Consider the following 20,000-nt stretch of genomic DNA (forward strand, 5'->3'; position numbering starts at 1 on the left):
ACACACACACACACACACACACACACACACACACACACACACACACACACACACACACACACACACACACACACACACACACACACACACACACACACACACACACACACACACACACACACACACACACACATAATCGCTAGGCTTATTAGCGTGTTGTGAGACCAGAAAGATCTGGGGACGAATGTGGATCTCTGCTTCAGGGTGTGAGTCCACTGAGTGTTTTGGAACAGGACACCACACTGATACGGTGAAAGGGACTGTATGTTCCCATCTGATTTTGCTTCATTTTTCCTTTTACCCTAGTCTTGTTCACTGCTCACGACTAATGACTCCTTTAACCCAAACTGCATAGATTTCAGTTCAGTTTACCTTCCGCGGTCTAACCTAAACCATTTGAGGGAGAAACTAATGTGCATACCTATGATCAGCCTCTAGGGGTCAAATTAATCCGACCCCATGATTCACGGCCTAGTCGGCCTAGCGTGCATCCCCGGGCTCACCTACCGTCACTCCTTTGCTGAGGTAGAGAAGACATGGCCTATTGACCTGATCTGGCCCCCACCCCTGCCTCTCTGCCCATGATCCCACTGGGCCTCTCTTCTCTCTCTCTCCCTCCCTCTCTCTCTTTACACAGGGGTGAACTGCAGGCAGCATCAGTCCTCATAAATATCAGCATGGTCGGCCGAGCGTAAGGAATAGAGAGAAAAACATCACACACCTGTGTTGTAATTACATGGGGATGGACGCGCTGTAGAGTAGTGGAGTTACAACTGGGTGTGCAGGACCTACTGGAGAGAGAGGGATTGCACAGGTTATTTCTCCCAAAAACATTGTTACAAATGATCTATGTTATTTCTCTGGACAACTCACTAGAACAGTTTGAGAAATACGGTTATTTTGCGCACAGAGGATTGATCACGAAACTTTTTTTTTTTTCCCATTTTCCTTTTTGTTTGTTATTGCTGTGCGGCTAGATTGTTGGGTTTAGAGGTTTGTTTGTAGAGGTTTTGATGTTTAATGAGGGGACAGACTACCTGCAATGCTATCAAATAAAGATGAAAAGGCACGTTGAGTGTTGACGGGATACATGATACCTGCAGATGCTGTTCAATTGAACCGTAATCCTAAAACAAAAAATCAAAACCCATGACTGTGGAAAACCAGGCCCCAGACCCCACGGATATTGGGTTGTATGTATCATAACAAGGTCATCACAGGGCCAAGCTGGGTGATCATTTTATCAAACAGACAGAAATCAATGGGGGAGGTGTGTGTGTTTGTGTGTGCCTCCTCAGCGCCACTTCCTTGACTCTGTTAAAACTGATAACCTGTCCCTCGGAGTCCATCCGGATAGCATCTAGATCGATTCAGATTTCTCCACGTTTGGAAAGTCGAAGAGAGAGAAGGACCATGGGAAACATATACACCGACATAAAAGGCTTAGGGAAAGTGCATAGAATGGAAAAAAAATGTTGTTTCTTCACTAATTTCTTCACACAGTTTCTTTTCCATCTCCAATGCAAATTGTGTGAGTTCATTTCTTTGACTTTGTGCTTGTAATTATTAGGATGCACTAAATGTTCTGTTTGTCCTCTACAGCACCCCCTACGGTCCGCATCGTGCACTCGGGCCACGCGTGTAACGTGGAGGAAGAACGTCACACAGAGAGGGTGTACACCATCCGGGAGGGAGAGACCCTGGAACTCACCTGTCTGGTGACAGGACACCCACGACCACAGGTCAGTCCACCGGCCAATCACTCTGTACAGCCAATCAGGACACTAACTTATCACTGCACTCATCACCACTCTCTTTCTGAACTATGAACATTTCAGAAGATATCCAGTCCAGTTTTGATGCTCTTAGACTCAGTCGGTGCCATTTAAGATTAGGGAGGATCATTTGTTGTATTTATATGAGCATATCATTATTTCTATTACAGCATATTGGATGACTGTCATTCATATTCCATTCACCCAGCTCAATGTAACATTGATAGGTTTAGGCTACTACATGATACTCAAATTGTCACAGTTGTCGTGAGAACGGGACCGATTCCCAACAGATGTTGAGTTCCACATGTTTATTTCAGAAGTGAAACTTAAAGCAAAAACAATAAATCAATAAACGAACAACGAAACGTGACTATGTGGTGCAACGATAAACAGCTGCCTCTAATTGGGAACCACATTAGCACCAACATAGAAATAGATATACTAGATATACCCTGACCCACTACACCATAGAGAACCAAGGGCTCTCTATGGTCAGGGCGTGACAGTACCACCCCCGCCCCAAAGGTGCGGACTCCGGCCGCAAAACCAAAAAACTAACAATAAACAACTGCCTCTAATTGGGAACCACATTAGCACCAACATAGAAATAGATCTACTAGATCACCCCCTAGTCACGCCCTGACCTACTACACCATAGAGAACCAAGGGATCTCTATGGTCAGGGCGTGACACAAATTTGCCTTATACGCATCAGAGGTTAGAGTAATCAAGGTGAGAGAAAATGTCACATTCAATACCGCCTTGCACACTCTTGCCTGCATCTAGCTGATCTGAAGTGTAATCATTAGTCCAAACACCCACCACTCTCTAAAACAAGAGTTTCTATTGGACAAATTGAGGTAGGTCCAACAGAAGTGTTTTGCAACAGAATCGGCAGAATGAATATACCCCTGATCACCCGCACACACAGTGCACTTTCATAGCAGCCACACACAACATCATCACTTTGCTCGTTGTATGACTCCTTCTTGCATCTATGCTCTCTCTTCTTCTCACCTTGTCCCTTCACTTGTGGACTTCAGTGCACAACACAACAGCTGTCTGTGACAAGGTGCAAAAACCTCTTCAAGCCAAACTTTCATACCATAACCGCTAACATTAAACAGTCTACGTCTTTGTCACCATATTAACATTATAGAAAACAATCTAGAACTAACGCGTTAGTGAACCCACAATTCAATGAATGTGTACAATCATGCAGTGTACAATGCAAGCAGTTTATCAGTTACACCAGCGGGCCCTGGTGGCAATATATTAATTAAACCAAAAGCTTACCTTGACTTGGAAGAGTTGCAGTGTTGGGTAGCCTTAGCCAGCTAGCTAACATAAATAGTATTCCACTCTATTTGAGTCAAGTTGTTGAGTAGGCTAAATTAGCCACATTAACTAAGTAAATGAAAGGTAAAACTAAGAAGAAGAAAAAGCTACTTCTCTTTCTTTCTCTTTCTCTCTCTCTCTCCCTCTGCTGCTTCTTCCTACTTTTTGAAGAAATTCATTTGTTCAAAACTGTTCAACTATTGTCTTTCTCTCTCTTTGAGTCAACTATTCACCATACTTTATGCACAGCAGTGCTAGCTAGCTGTAGCTTACGCTGTCAGTATTAGATTCATTCTCTGATCCTTTGATTGGATGGACCACATCAGTTCATACAACAAGAGCTCTGATAGGTTGGAGGACGTCCTCCAGAAGTCCTTATAATTACTCTGTAAGTCTATAGAAGGGGGTGAGCACCATGAGTTTGAATTAAAAAGGATAACTTTTTCACAATAGCAATTTTTAGAAATTCACCGCGTAGAATGGTCCTCCCCTTCCTCCTCTAAAGAGCCTCCACTGGTATCAGCACCACAGAGCTCTCACTCCACATGTCTCCCCACTAAACCGGCTTATAAAATTAATCCGTCAATTATTGTTGCTCTGTATTGTACTGTGCACCTGCAAATTCCTAATTAAAAGCTGGCAGATCTAATGAGTAGTGTGAAGACAAAACAGCCGCCGCGTCTGCCAACTCAACATTGCAACGCAAGTAAGTGAATAAATAACTAAAAACAGGAAATACCACTGCTGTGTGATATGAATGCAGAGTAAAGAGGGTTGAGCGAGCAGAATGGGTCCTCAGCATCCTAACAAGGAGCTTTTTATCTATGCTCTCCGTGATTCCAACCAATTAAAGCGTTGAGCTCTTGGACATCTTCAATCACATGCTTATTCTCACCTGTGACGAGACACCAAGGGCTCGTTCAGATGAGTGCCATGTTACAGAGCGTTCAGATAGTATGATAGAAGTATGTAGAACAGACACGATTCTCTGCCATGTAAAACATGAATCATGCCAGCTCTGCAATGATGAAGTGATCAGTTCAGACACAAACAAATAAATAAATACTACATGTCCATCAATTAAGAAGTACTTTGTATCCAGCACTGTGTTAATTGGCTTGGTTAGACAAATTCAATGTGTATCTGGGGATGGGATTGACTGCCATTTACATTCATTCATATTTAGTTCCCTTTTGATCGATATATTTACGATTCTTTTGTACACGTCCTGTTGATGCAGAGAAGGCTATGGATTTTTATATTCCCTTTGAAAAGGTGAAGGACACTTACATTAGTGAGACACTCGACAGGCGATTCATCTTCTGCTCTCATCCGTGGCGACAACTTGTTCTTTCCACCGTCTTGACTTCCATACTCTTCATTCATTTTTTTTTTGGGGGGGGGGGTGAGAGAGAGAGTGAGAGAGAGAGAGAGAGAGTGAGAGAGAGAGAGAGAGAGAGAGAGAGAGAGAGAGTGAGAGAGAGAGTGAGAGAGAGAGTGAGAGAGAGAGAGAGAGAGAGAGAGAGAGAGAGAGAGAGAGAGAGAGTGAGTGAGAGAGAGTGAGAGAGAGAGTGAGAGTGTGAGTGAGAGAGAGTGAGAGTGAGAGAGAGAGAGAGTGAGAGAGAGAGTGTGTGAGTGAGAGTGTGAGTGAGAGTGTGTGAGTGAGAGTGAGAGTGAGTGTGAGTGAGAGAGTGAGAGAGTGTGTGAGTGTGTGTGAGTGTGTGAGTGAGAGTGAGAGAGAGTGAGTGAGAGTGTGAGTGAGAGTGTGTGAGTGAGAGTGTGTGAGTGAGAGTGTGTGAGTGAGAGTGAGAGTGAGAGTGAGAGAGAGTGAGTGTGTGAGTGAGAGTGAGTGTGTGAGTGTGAGTGAGTGTGTGAGTGTGTGAGTGTGTGAGTGTGTGAGTGTGTGAGTGTGTGAGTGAGTGAGTGTGAGTGAGTGTGAGTGAGTGTGAGTGAGTGTGAGTGAGAGAGAGAGAGAGAGTGAGAGAGAGAGAGAGAGAGAGAGAGAGAGAGAGAGAGTGAGAGAGAGAGAGAGAGTGAGAGAGAGAGAGAGAGTGAGAGAGAGTGAGAGTGAGTGAGAGAGTGTGAGAGAGTGTGTGAGGGAGAGAGTGTGAGGGAGAGAGTGTGAGGGAGAGAGTGTGAGTGGAGAGTGAGTGTGAGTGAGTGAGTTTACAACAGAGGAGAGAGATCAAAGGGCTACATGGCAGTAGCGGGAGAGGCAGGATTTCCTTTGAAAGTGAGTCATTATGAGCCCCAGTCAGATCCCATGGCATGGGAGGAACAGGGCTGTCGTTCTGGGCTTAGGGATGGAGCAGCCTGGGTCTCTGGTGGTTCTGGTGTGAGTGAAGGGGGTTGTCGGGACTCATGCTACAAAGTAGATGGGAAGAATAGGGGGTTATTTGGGGGTAGTCTGTACTAGTGTACGAGTCCCGAGGCTGTTGGTAAAACATAAGGGATGTCAGTCCTCATCAAGGATAATTGTAAGTGAATAATAACAATTCATCTTTCCATTAGAATGAAAAATGTATCTTCTGAGCGTGTTCATAATCTTAGCCCTGGGGTGGGTGGGGGCTTCTTCTCCTCCTCCTTAAAGTTCTGTCATTTCTTCTTCTGCATGCTAATTTGACTTAACTTGTTCCTCCTTCAAGAGAGGAGCAGACCCGTAGCCCTGAGTACACCACTATTCTAACCAAAGGTTATATGTCGTTTTTAGACAAGAAAAGAAAGATACAGTTTTGATTAGGAGGAACCTTCCTTCTGTATTTTTTTAATTGCTTGGGTTGGTGTCACGGCTGTCGTAAGGAGAGGACCAAGGTGCAGCGTGGGGAGCGTACATTTACCTTTTATTGAATAAAAATGACGCCAAACAAAACAATAAAAGCAACCTAACAAACCGTGAAGCTCAAAGGCAAAGTGCCCTAACAAAGTCAACTTCCCACAAAACCCAGGTGGGAAAAAGGGCTACCTAAGTATGGTTCCCAATCAGAGACGACGATAGACCGCTGTCCCGGATTGAGAACCCTACCCGGCCAAACATAGAAATAGAAAATCATAGAAAAACAAAACATAGAATCCCCACCCCAAATCACACCCTGACCAAAACAAAAAGAGACATAAAAAGGATCTCTAAGGTCAGGGCGTGACAATTGGGTTGAAAGCAAATCTGAAAGGAGAAGTGGACAATAAAGTGTTCTTCTAATCTTACTGAAGTTAGCAGTGTTATGAAAAGCAACTTATAGGTAACTCACATACTCCCTATAAGGTAACACTTTACTTGACATCTAGCATTAACACGTTATGACACGGTCATAACCATGTCGTAATATGTCATAGCAGTTGACATACCTTGTCATAACCTGTCAAAAATGTGGTCATAACAGTGTCATGACACATATATTTAGACCTGTTGTGACATACGGTATATTGCTTTATTTTATGGCTGGTTATGACACCTACATAAGTGTCAAAACCTACCACACAAGGCAAAACATTCCATTATTAATTACACCATAGCCTACTTGTCCACAGTATGTTTATGTTATATAGCATTTTCAGAAATTGACCTTATTCAATTATCATTGTAATTGCGCACACATTGATGTCAGACATGCACCTACCCCAGTGCTCTGTTGCTGATGACTGGGATGAATGCAGGAGCAGATTTCAGGAGCAGAACAAGACACACTGCTTTTGAATGATGACTGATATAAGGGCATGTATGTGATAGGCCTATCTGGCTTATATGATTCTGATGGTTATAATGCTTCTTGACTGTGTCATAAAGTGTATTCTCTTAGTCCAAGTAAAGTGGCACAGGATGGTCATAACACTTCTTGACTGTGTCATAAAGTGTATTCTCTTAGTCCAAGTAAAGTGGCACAGGATGGTCATAACACTTCTTGACTGTGTCATAAAGTGTATTTTCTGCAAGTTCTTGAAAATATGCTGGGAGAAAAACATGGCTGTAAAGAATTCATTACTACAACAACAACAAAGGATTTCAGAAACAAACTTTCAAACCAAAGGAAACATCTTGGCAGGAAAAAATACAATTGAGTAAATGTGGGGTTTGACAATCCTATGTAGGTGTCATAACCTGCCACTCAATAACACAATGCATTGTATGTCACAACAGGTGTAAATGTACGGGTCAAGAAAGTGCTATGACTATATTATTACAGGTTATGACAAGTTATGTCAGCTGTTATGACATATTATGACACTGGGACACACCGGGTCATATAAGAGCGTCTGCTAAATGACTTAAATGTAAATGTAAATGTAATAACATGTTATGACGCTAAGTGTCAAATAACGTGTTACCAAATAAAAGTCTATGTGGAATTGAACCCACAACTACCACTATCCACCAAGCCACTGATCCCTATGGACCTCACTTGACATTGAAGTCTAATCGTCGTTGCGACATTGTGCCATTGAAGGTCATCTCTATAAAGTCATGTCACAATTCCTGCACTACTTTATTATAAGCACACCTGCAAAGATGACATGTCCTCATTACCAGACAGACCTTGTGTTTCTCCATCAGTAAGAACTACCAGTTCCCTGAGTAATACCTTTACTCAGACTGAGACTTGTGCGGGCCAGTATCACACAAAGCGAATGGCCAACTGCGTACTAAACTGGGCCGTCGTTGACAATTTTCACCGGCGATGAATTATTTTAATGTCTGTCAAGAAGCAACTCTCTCTAAATTACCCACAAACCCCTCAAGCCCTCCCACTGATGGAGGCTTTGGCTCTAGTCCAACCAGGTGGAAGCTTTCTCTCAGCATGGCGCTCTCTGTCCCATGCCACACAGACACACACAGAGAAACACATACAGCTAACCTCACGACATTGACACACCTCAGCCACCTATTATGGGACATATTCAATCAATCCCTATACCAGTCTGCTGTTCCCACATGCTTCAAGAGGGCCACCATTGTTCCTGTTCCCAAGAAAGCTAAGGTAACTGAGCTAAACGACTACCGCCCCGTAGCACTCACTTCCGTCATCATGAAGTGCTTTGAGAGACTAGTCAAGGACCATATCACCTCCACCCTACCTGACACCCTAGACCCACTCCAATTTGCTTACCGCCCAAATAGGTCCACAGACGATGCAATCTCAACCACACTGTACACTGCCCTAACCCATCTGGACAAGAGGAATACCTATGTGAGAATGTTGTTCATCGACTACAGCTCGGCATTCAACACCATAGTACCCTCCAAGCTCGTCATCAAGCGCGAGACCCTGGGTCTCGACCCCGCCCTGTGCAACTGGGTACTGGACTTCCTGACGGGCCGCCCCCAGGTGGTGAGGGTAGGTAACAACATCTCCTCCCCTCTGATCCTCAACACTGGGGCCCCACAAGGGTGCGTTCTGAGCCCTCTCCTGTACTCCCTGTTCACCCACGACTGCGTGGCCACGCACGCCTCCAACTCAATCATCAAGATTGCGGACGACACAACAGTGGTAGGCTTGATTACCAACAACGACGAGACGGCCTACAGGGAGGAGGTGAGGGCCCTCGGAGTGTGGTGTCAGGAAAATAACCTCACACTCAACGTCAACAAAACTAAGGAGATGATTGTGGACTTCAGGAAACAGCAGAGGGAACACCCCCCTATCCACATCGATGAAACAGTAGTGGAGAGGGTAGCAAGTTTTAAGTTCCTCGGCATACACATCACAAACAAACTGAATTGGTCCACTCACACAGACAGCATCGTGAAAAAGGCGCAGCAGTGCCTCTTCAACCTCAGGAGGCTGAAGAAATTTGGCTTGTCACCAAAAGCACTCAAACTTCTACAGATGCACAATCGAGAGCATCCTGGCGGGCTGTATCACCGCCTGGTACGGCAACGGCTCCGCCCTCAACCGTAAGGCTCTCCAGAGGGTAGTGAGGTCTGCACAACGCATCACCGGGGGCAAACTACCTGCCCTCCAGGACACCTACACCACCCGATGTTACAGGAAGGCCATAAAGATCATCAAGGACATCAACCACCCGACCACTGCCTGTTCACCCCGCTATCATCCAGAAGGCGAGGTCAGTACAGGTGCATCAAAGCTGGGACCGAGAGACTGAAAAACAGCTTCTATCTCAAGGCCATCAGACTGTTAAACAGCCACTACTAACTAACATTGAGTGGCCGCTGCCAACACACTGACACTGACTCAACTCCAGCCACTTTAATAATGGGAATTGATGGGAATGATGTAAATATATCACTAGCCACTTTAAACAATGCTACCTTATATAATGTTACTTACCCTACATTATTCATCTCATATGCATACGTATATACTGTACTCTATATCATCGACTGGCATCCTTTGTAATACATGTATCACTAGCCACTTTAACTATGCCACTTTGTTTACATACTCATCTTATATGTATATACTGTACCTTGATACCATCTACTGTATCTTGCCTAGGCTGCTCTGTACCATCACTCATTCATATATCCTTATGTACATATTCTTTATCTCCCTTACACTGTGTATAAGACAGTAGTTTTGGAATTGTTAGTTAGATTACTTGTTGGTTATTACTGCATTGTCGGAACTAGAAGCACAAGCATTTCGCTACACTCACATTAACATCTGCTAACCATGTGTATGTGACAAATAAATTTGATTTGGATGCCTGTCAAGTTTAGACCTGTTGGCTGGCAGGAGCATCGCTAGGGCAGGTTCCCATGGAGAGGTCAAAAGGTCATTGGAAGGACTTGTGAGTCAGGGCTGTAAGGAGGAAAGAGATAGCAATATGCGGTGTGAAGCTGGAGGTGTTGATTCAAATCTCAGGGGAGGCCAGGTACACTGACTGTCTCTCTCACCCTCTTCCTCTCTTTCTCTCTCTCTATCTCTCTGTCTCTGTTTATTTCACCCTTTTCCTCTCTCTCTCTCTATCTCTTTCTCTCTTCTCTCTCACCCTCTACCCCTCTCTCGCTCACTCTCTCTCTTTCTCTATCTCTTGCTCTCTCTCTCTCTTTCACTCACTCACTCACTCACTCACTCACTTCACTCACTCACTCACTCACTTAACATCTCTCCTCTGCTCACTCCTTCTCACTCAACTCTCTCTTTCTCTTTTTCTCTCACCCTCTTCCCCTCTCTCTCACTCACTCGCTAGGGCTCTCTCTCTCTTTCTCTTTCAGGGCTCGCTCTCTCGCTCTCTCTCGCTTGCTCTCTCTCTGTTTCTTTCATCCTTTTTTCTCTCTCTCTCTCTCTCTCTCTCTCTCTCTGTTTCCTTTTCTTTTCTCTCTCTCGCTCTTTCTCTCTCACCCTCTTCCTCTCTTTCTCGCTCACTCTCTCTTTCGCTCTCTCTCTTTCTCTCTCATCTCTCACCCTCTACCCCTCTCTCGCTCACTCTCTCTCTTTCTCTATCTCTTGCTCTCACTCACTTACTCACTCACTCACTCACTCACTCACTCACTCACTCACTCACTCTTTCTCTCTCTCTCGCTCACTCCTTCTCACTCACTCTCTCTTTCTCTCTCTTTCTCTCACCCTCTTCCCCTCTCTCTCACTCACTCGCTCTCTCTCTCTCTTTCTCTTTCTCTCTCGCTCGCTCGCTCTCTCTCGCTTGCTCTCTCTCTGTTTCTTTCATCCCTTTTCCTCTCTCTCTCTCTCTCTCTCTCTCTCTCTCTGTTTCCTTTTCTTTTCCTCTCTCGCTCTTTCTCTCTCACCCTCTTCATTTACATTTACATTTAAGTCATTTAGCAGACGCTCTTATCCAGAGCGACTTACAAATTGGTGCATTCACCTTATGACATCCAGTGGGACAGTCACTTAACAATAGTGCATCTAAAACTTAGGGGGGTGGGGTGAGAGGGATTACTTAACCTATCCTAGGTATTCCTTAAAGAGGTGGGGTTTCAGGTGTCTCCGGAAGGTGGTGATTGACTCCGCTGTCCTGGCGTCGTGAGGGAGTTTGTTCCACCATTGGGGGCCAGGGCAGCGAACAGTTTTGACTGGGCTGAGCGGGAGCTGTACTTCCTCAGTGGTAGGGAGGCGAGCAGGCCAGAGGTGGATGAACGCAGTGCCCTTGTTTGGGTGTAGGGCCTGATCAGAGCCTGGAGGTACTGAGGTGCCGTTCCCCTCACAGCTCCGTAGGCAAGCACCATGGTCTTGTAGCGGATGCGAGCTTCAACTGGAAGCCAGTGGAGAGAACGGAGGAGCGGGGTGACGTGAGAGAACTTGGGAAGGTTGAACACCAGACGGGCTGCGGCGTTCTGGATGAGTTGAAGGGGTTTAATGGCACAGGCAGGGAGCCCAGCCAACAGCGAGTTGCAGTAATCCAGACGGGAGATGACAAGTGCCTGGATTAGGACCTGCGCCGCTTCCTGTGTGAGGCAGGGTCGTACTCTGCGGATGTTGTAGAGCATGAACCTACAGGAACGGGCCACCGCCTTGATGTTAGTTGAGAACGACAGGGTGTTGTCCAGGATCACGCCAAGGTTCTTGGCGCTCTGGGAGGAGGACACAATGGAGTTGTCGACCGTGATGGCGAGATCATGGAACGGGCAGTCCTTCCCCGGGAGGAAGAGCAGCTCCGTCTTGCCGAGGTTCAGCTTGAGGTGGTGATCCGTCATCCACACTGATATGTCTGCCAGACATGCAGAGATGCGATTCGCCACCTGGTCATCAGAAGGGGGAAAGGAGAAGATTAATTGTGTGTCGTCTGCATAGCAATGATAAGAGAGACCATGTGAGGTTATGACAGAGCCAAGTGACTTGGTGTATAGCGAGAATAGGAGAGGGCCAAGAACAGAGCCCTGGGGACACCAGTGGTGAGAGCGCGTGGTGAGGAGACAGATTCTCGCCACGCCACCTGGTAGGAGCGACCTGTCAGGTAGGACGCAATCCAAGCGTGAGCCGCGCCGGAGATGCCCAACTCGGAGAGGGTGGAGAGGAGGATCTGATGGTTCACAGTATCGAAGGCAGCCGATAGATCTAGAAGGATGAGAGCAGAGGAGAGAGAGTTAGCTTTAGCAGTGCGGAGCGCCTCCGTGATACAGAGGAGAGCAGTCTCAGTTGAATGACTAGTCTTGAAACCTGACTGATTTGGATCAAGAAGGTCATTCAGAGAGAGATAGCGGGAGAGCTGGCCAAGGACGGCACGTTCAAGAGTTTTGGAGAGAAAAGAAAGAAGGGATACTGGTCTGTAATTGTTGACATCGGAGGGATCGAGTGTAGGTTTTTTCAGAAGGGGTGCAACTCTCGCTCTCTTGAAGACGGAAGGGACGTAGCCAACGGTCAGGATGAGTTGATAAGCGAGGTGAGGTAAGGGAGAAGGTCTCCGGAAATGGTCTGGAGAAGAGAGGAGGGGATAGGGTCAGCGGGCAGGTTGTTGGGCGGCCGGCCGTCACAAGACGCGAGATTTCATCTGGAGAGAGAGGGGAGAAAGAGGTCAGAGCACAGGGTAGGGCAGTGTGAGCAGAACCAGCGGTGTCGTTTGACTTAGCAAACGAGGATCGGATGTCGTCGACCTTCTTTTCAAAATGGTTGACGAAGTCATCTGCAGAGAGGGAGGAGGGGGAGGGGCGGAGGATTCAGGAGGGAGGAGAAGGTGGCAAAGAGCTTCCTAGGGTTAGAGGCAGATGCTTGGAATTTAGCGTGGTAGAAAGTGGCTTTAGCAGCAGAGACAGAGGAGGAAAATGTAGAGAGGAGGGAGTGAAAGGATGCCAGGTCCGCAGGGAGGCGAGTTTTCCTCCATTTCCGCTCGGCTGCCCGGAGCCCTGTTCTGTGAGCTCGCAATGAGTCATCGAGCCACGGAGCGGGAGGGGAGGACCGAGCCGGCCTGGAGGATAGGGGACGTAGAGAGTCAAGGGATGCAGAGAGGGAGGAGAGGAGGGTTGAGGAGGCAGAATCAGGAGATAGGTGGGAGAAGGTTTGAGCGGAGGGAAGAGATGATAGGATGGAAGAGGAGAGAGTAGCGGGGGAGAGAGAGCGAAGGTTGGGACGGCGCGATACCATCCGAGTAGGGGCAGTGTGGGAGGTGTTGGATGAGAGCGAGAGGGAAAAGGATACAAGGCAGTGGTCGGAGACTTGGAGGGGAGTTGCAGTGAGGTTAGTGGAAGAACAGCATCTAGTAAAGATGAGGTCGAGCGTATTGCCTGCCTTGTGAGTAGGGGGAAGGTGAGAGGGAGAGGTCAAAGAGGAGAGGAGTGGAAAGAAGGAGGCAGAGAGGAAAGAGTCAAAGGTAGACGTGGGGAGGTTAAAGTCGCCCAGAACTGTGAGAGGTGAGCCGTCCTCAGGAAAGGAGCTTATCAAGGCATCAAGCTCATTGATGAACTCTCCGAGGGAACCTGGAGGGCGATAAATGATAAGGATGTTAAGCTTGAAAGGGCTAGTAACTGTGACAGCATGGAATTCAAAGGAGGCGATAGACAGATGGGTAAGGGGAGAAAGAGAGAATGACCACTTGGGAGAGATGAGGATCCCGGTGCCACCACCCCGCTGACCAGATGCTCTCGGGGTGTGCGAGAACACGTGGGCGGACGAAGAGAGAGCAGTAGGAGTAGCAGTGTTGTCTGTGGTGATCCATGTTTCCGTCAGTGCCAAGAAGTCGAGGGACTGGAGGGAGGCATAGGCTGAGATGAACTCTGCCTTGTTGACCGCAGATTGGCAGTTCCAGAGGCTACCGGAGACCTGGAACTCCACGTGGGTCGTGCGCGCTGGGACCACCAGAGTAGGGTGGCCGCGGCCACGCGGTGAGGAGCGTTTGTATGGTCTGTGCAGAGAGGAGAGAACAGGGATAAACAGACACATAGTTGACAGGCTACAGAAGAGGCTACGCTAATGCAAAGGAGATTGGAATGACAAGTGGACTACACGTCTCGAATGTTCAGAAAGTTAAGCTACGTAGCAAGAATCTTATTGACTAAAATGATTAAAATGATACAGTACTGCTGAAGTAGGCCAGCTGGCAGTGGGTGCGTTGTTGACACTACACTAATCAAGTCATTCCGTTGAGTGTAATAGTTTCTGCAGTGTTGCTATTCGGGGGCTAGCAGGCTAGCTAGCAGTGTTGTTTACGTTACGTTGCGTTAAAAGAACGACAATAGATGGCTAGCGAACCTAGAAAATCGCTCTAGACTACACAATTATCTTTGATACAAAGACGGCTATGTAGCTAGCTAAGTAGCTAGCTACGATCAAACAAATCAAACCGTTGTACTGTAATGAAATGAAGTGAAAATGTGATACAACCTGTGAATGCGACCGGGTAGTTGAGTTCTATACAGAAGACGTTGGCTAGCGTTGGCTAGCTGTTGGCTAGCTAGCAGAGTCACCTACGTTAAGGACGACAAATAGCTGGCTAGCTAACCTCGGTAAATTAAGATAATCACTCTAAGACTACACACTCTAAACCTAAACAACACAATTATCTTGGATACGATGATACGATGATACGAAGACAGCAAAGACAGCTATGTAGGTAGCTAACACTAAACTAATCAAGTCGTTCAGTTGAGTGTAAAAGTTTCTCAGTGCAGCTAATCAGTGGACGTTAGCTAGCTGGCTAGTGAAGACTACGTTAGGACGGCGAAATACGATAATTACGCAATTATCTTTGATACAAAGACGGCTATGTAGCTAGCTGAGAAGAAATTGCTAAGATAAGACAAATCAAACCGTTGTGATATAATGAAATATAATGAAAAAGTTATACTACCCGTTGGAGCGACGTGCAGATGCGACCACTCGCTCCCCACCCTAAACGACTCTTCCTCTCTTTCTCGCTCACTCTCTCTTTCGCTCTCTCTCTTTCTCTCTCATCTCTCACCCTCTACCCCTCTCTCGCTCACTCTCTCTCTTTCTCTATCTCTTGCTCTCACTCACTTACTCACTCACTCACTCACTCACTCACTCACTCACTCACTCACTCTTTCTCTCTCTCTCGCTCACTCCTTCTCACTCACTCTCTCTTTCTCTCTCTTTCTCTCACCCTCTTCCCCTCTCTCTCACTCACTCGCTCTCTCTCTCGCTCTCTTTCTCTTTCTCTCTCTCTCGCTCTCTCTCTCTCGCTTGCTCTCTCTCTGTTTCTTTCACCCTTTTCCTCTCTCTCTCTTTCTCGCTCGCTCGCTCTCTCTCTGTTTCTTTCACCCTTTTCCTCTCTCTCTCTCTCTCTCTCGCTCGCTCGCTCTCTCTCTGTTTCTTTCACCCTTTTCCTCTCTCTCTCTCTTTCTATATCTCTTGCTCTCTCTCTCTCATTCACTGACTCACTCACTCATTGCCAACCTGTCTATGGTTTTGATGTACTTTGTAGGCAAACTATGATGCATCATTCCAATAGTCTTCCTTCCCCACTGTTGAAGGCTACTGTAGATACTGTTTGGATATAGGACTATTACTTTAACCGTAATGTACATTAGCTCTTCAACAGGAATGGCCTTCTGAGGTATGAATGACATGGGTACAGACTGCCAGCTACAAGGGATGTTAGTTTAATGTGCCAGACAGCATGTTGGCTTTTATTGTAAACAGGGCTCTGGTCAACATTACTGCACTATGTAGGGAATAGTGTGCCATTTGGGACATATTCATGCACTTTACTGGCTATCACACATACAAAAGCATTCATTCTTACAGCCACTATGAGATGTAATTCCCATTATAAAGCCATCTCTCTCTCTCCCCTGTCATATCCACTGAAAAGGGCTCTGGCCTGCCCCCACTCTGTACACACACACTGTGTTAGAGGATACAGCCAGACTATATGCCAGCTAAACTGCTGAGCAAACACTCCAGCATGCAGGCATACACATATACGCACCCACCCACCCACCCACACACACACACCCACACACACACACACATACACAAACAAACACCACCCAACCCCCCCCCATTTCTGCTTCAATTGTCGGCTGGGTCGAGTTCAGACAGGTGGGTCAGGGGGTATAAATTAGCCCGGATAGAGTCATGAGTGTCTAGCAGGCTATAGCATCAGTGCTCGGGGGCCAAAGGCGATGGAAGAATATAGCTACTGTAGAGATACTGTAGTTTTGGCCCTGGAGTGGGGAGTGTGGCTATAGCTGCCCCATATTATTCTGGGATACTGTAGAGTAGTGTATACTCATGGAAGGATATAGCTACTGTAGAGATACTGTAGTTTTGGCCCTGGAGTGGGGAGTGTGGCTATAGCTGCCCCATATTATTCTGGGATACTGTAGAGTAGTGTATACTCATGGAAGGATATAGCTACTGTAGAGATAGTGTAGATTATCCAGGGGTGAGTTGTGGCCTGGAGTGCAGTGTGTTCCTAGCCACCCCCATTCTCCCTGGGCTATGGTACAGATAGGTTTATTTGAGTCCTATGAATCCCAGTGTGAGTCATCAATAACCACAGGCTTTACAGAGTATTCTTCATTTAGGAGACCTAAAATTGCAACATTTTACTATGCAACTGTATTGCATAATGTTACGACTACTGTAGTACTCTGGAACTTTCTGTATAGTCTTTGGTATTTGTGATTCAGGCATTTCACCCTTTGTGAAATGTCATTATTTGGATGGTTGGATAGTTGGATCTTTGTCTCTCATTGTTTATGATACCTGTTGATTTTTCATCTGTACATTTTGTGTTTATTTTTTAATAATGCAGATAGATTGTAGTGTCCATAAATGCAATTGTCTGCATCATTTCCAATCCCCCATATTTATTTTAAAAAATTGATTTAGATAAAATATATTTGAGTCTTAGTTGAAATGAACAGTATTCCCCACAGATGTAGGATCTTAATTTGAGCCAGTTTGCAACAGAAAATGTGAATTATCTGTGGATTCTAATTAATGGCCATTTTGTAGGGGTTGATTTTTAATAAATGAAGTGGAAATGACAAACTTCAGAGGCCTTTTAAAACCTCCAATACACTACAAGTTTAACATTTCCTGCAACACAAAAGGAAAGTTCTCATGCAAAAGGGTGATCAAATTGAGATCCTATATCTGTATGTGCAAAAAAATATCGGGTGCCATGGAGTCATGGATTTTCTCTGATCATTCTATTTTCATACTTGGCCACACTTGGCTGCACAGAGTCCTTGTCTGACCTCCTCCCTCGTACCCTCTACAGAACTAAAAGATGGTAAGCAATTAGAAAACAGTCAGAAGTTAGGTCAGAGAGCATGGGCGGACACAGCGTGGCTGTGTTGACCATCACTGCTGGGAGTTACTGTTTGGATTCAGATACAAGCAAGAATAGCAACTTTACATAAAAGCAAATGTTGATCTCTGTATCAGAATGCCAAAGACAAGACTGACTGACTTATAGCATAGAATAGCATTATCATTGTAATGACTTTCTCTCAATTCTTCTTCCCTGCTTATAAACGAGAAAAAAATGTCATGTTTTCTAATGCTCTTTATCGTGGATATGTAAAGATTGAACTCCTGACCTCCCCGTCTAAGACATTTATACATTACATTTACATTACATTTAAGTCATTTAGCAGACGCTCTTATCCAGAGCGACTTACAAATTGGTGCATTCACCTTATGACATCCAGTGGAACAACCACTTTACAATAGTGCATCTAAATATTTTAAGGGGGGGGGGGTGAGAAGGATTACTTTATCCTATCCTAGGTATTCCTTAAAGAGGTGGGGTTTCAGGTGTCTCCGGAAGGTGGTGATTGACTCCGCTGTCCTGGCGTCGTGAGGGAGTTTGTTCCACCATTGGGGAGCCAGAGCAGCGAACAGTTTTGACTGAGCTGAGCGGGAACTGTACTTCCTCAGTGGTAGGGAGGCGAGCAGGCCAGAGGTGGATGAACGCAGTGCCCTTATTTGGGTGTAGGGCCTGATCAGAGCCTGGAGGTACTGAGGTGCCGTTCCCCTCACAGCTCCGTAGGCAAGCACCATGGTCTTGTAGCGGATGCGAGCTTCAACTGGAAGCCAGTGGAGAGAGCGGAGGAGCGGGGTGACGTGAGAGAACTTGGGAAGGTTGAACACTAGACGGGCTGCGGCATTCTGGATGAGTTGTAGGGGTTTAATGGCACAGGCAGGGAGCCCAGCCAACAGCGAGTTGCAGTAATCCAGACGGGAGATGACAAGTGCCTGGATTAGGACCTGCGCCGCTTCCTGTGTGAGGCAGGGTCGTACTCTGCGGATGTTGTAGAGCATGAACCTACAGGAACGGGCCACCGCCTTGATGTTAGTTGAGAACGACAGTTTGTTGTCCAGGATCACGCCAAGGTTCTTAGCGCTCTGGGAGGAGGACACAATGGAGTTGTCAACCGTGATGGCGAGATCATGGAACGGGCAGTCCTTCCCCGGGAGGAAGAGCAGCTCCGTCTTGCCGAAGTTCAGCTTGAGGTGGTGATCCGTCATCCACACTGATATGTCTGCCAGACATGCAGAGATGCGATTCGACACCTGGTCATCAGAAGGGGGAAAGGAGAAGATTAATTGTGTGTCGTCTGCATAGCAATGATAGGAGAGACCATGTGAGGTTATGACAGAGCCAAGTGACTTGGTGTATAGCGAGAATAGGAGAGGGCCTAGAACAGAGCCCTGGGGACACCAGTGGTGAGAGCGCGTGGTGAGGAGACAGATTCTCGCCACGCCACCTGGTAGGAGCGACCTGTCAGGTAGGACGCAATCCAAGCGTGGGCCGCGCCGGAGATGCCCAACTCGGAGAGGGTGGAGAGGAGGATCTGATGGTTCACAGTATCGAAGGCAGCCGATAGGTCTAGAAGGATGAGAGCAGAGGAGAGAGAGTTAGCTTTAGCGGTGCGGAGCGCCTCCGTGATACAGAGAAGAGCAGTCTCAGTTGAATGACTAGTCTTGAAACCTGACTGATTTGGATCCAGAAGGTCATTCTGAGAGAGATAGCGGGAGAGCTGACCAAGGACGGCACGTTCAAGAGTTTTGGAGAGAAAAGAAAGAAGGGATACTGGTCTGTAGTTGTTGACATCGGAGGGATCGAGTGTAGGTTTTTTCAGAAGGGGTGCAACTCTCGCTCTCTTGAAGACGGAAGGGACGTAGCCAGCGGTCAGGGATAAGTTGATGAGCGAGGTGAGGTAAGGGAGAAGGTCTCCGGAAATGGTCTGGAGAAGAGAGGAGGGGATAGGGTCGAGCGGGCAGGTTGTTGGGCGGCCGGCCGTCACAAGACGCGAGATTTCATCTGGAGAGAGAGGGGAGAAAGAGGTCAGAGCACAGGGTAGGGCAGTGTGAGCAGAACCAGCGGTGTTGTTTGACTTAGCAAACGAGGATCGGATGTCGTCGATCTTCTTTTCAAAATGGTTGTGAAGTCATCTGTAGAGAGGGAGGAGGGGGGAGGGGGAGGAGGATTCAGGAGGGAGGAGAATGTGGCAAAGAGCTTCCTAGGGTTAGAGGCAGATGCTTGGAATTTAGAGTGGTAGAAAGTGGCTTTAGCAGCAGAGACAGAGGAGGAAAATGTAGAGAGGAGGGAGTGAAAGGATGCCAGGTCCGCAGGGAGGCGAGTTTTCCTCCATTTCCGCTCGGCCTTCCGGAGCCCTGTTCTGTGAGTTCGCATTGAGTCGTCAAGCCACGGAGCGGAGGGGAGGACCGAGCCGGCCTGGAAGATAGGGGACATAGAGAGTCAAAGGATGCAGAAAGGGAGGAGAGGAGGGTTGAGGAGGCAGAATCAGGAGATAGGTTGGAGAAGGTTTGAGCAGAGGGAAGAGATGATAGGATGGAAGAGGAGAGAGTAGCGGGGGAGAGAGAGCGAAGGTTGGGACGGCGCGATACCATCCGAGTAGGGGCAGTGTGGGAAGTGTTGGATGAGAGCGAGAGGGAAAAGGATACAAGGTAGTGGTCGGAGACTTGATTTGATTTGACTTGATACATTGGTAATTGTATTGTAACGGATGTCGTCGGGAGAAAGAGAGGAGGACCAAAG

At 46.8% G+C, this 20,000-nt stretch overlaps 1 protein-coding gene across 2 annotated transcripts in view; it reads left to right on the forward strand.

Moving 5' to 3' along the window:
* Positions 1-20,000, forward strand: part of LOC123991686 (MAM domain-containing glycosylphosphatidylinositol anchor protein 2-like) — a 371,078-nt gene that overhangs the window by 109,690 nt on the left and 241,388 nt on the right. For both annotated transcript variants that reach the window (XR_006830836.1, XM_046293334.1), the window contains exon 2: positions 1,603-1,742. Coding sequence is in view for 1 of the 2 variants with exons in the window: in XM_046293334.1 (XP_046149290.1) it covers positions 1,603-1,742 (140 nt within the window). In the remaining variant the exon portion in view is untranslated. The remainder of the gene's footprint in view (positions 1-1,602; positions 1,743-20,000) is intronic.

This window comes from Oncorhynchus gorbuscha, linkage group LG12 (genome assembly GCF_021184085.1).
Source record: "Oncorhynchus gorbuscha isolate QuinsamMale2020 ecotype Even-year linkage group LG12, OgorEven_v1.0, whole genome shotgun sequence".
Lineage (NCBI taxonomy): Eukaryota > Metazoa > Chordata > Actinopteri > Salmoniformes > Salmonidae > Oncorhynchus > Oncorhynchus gorbuscha.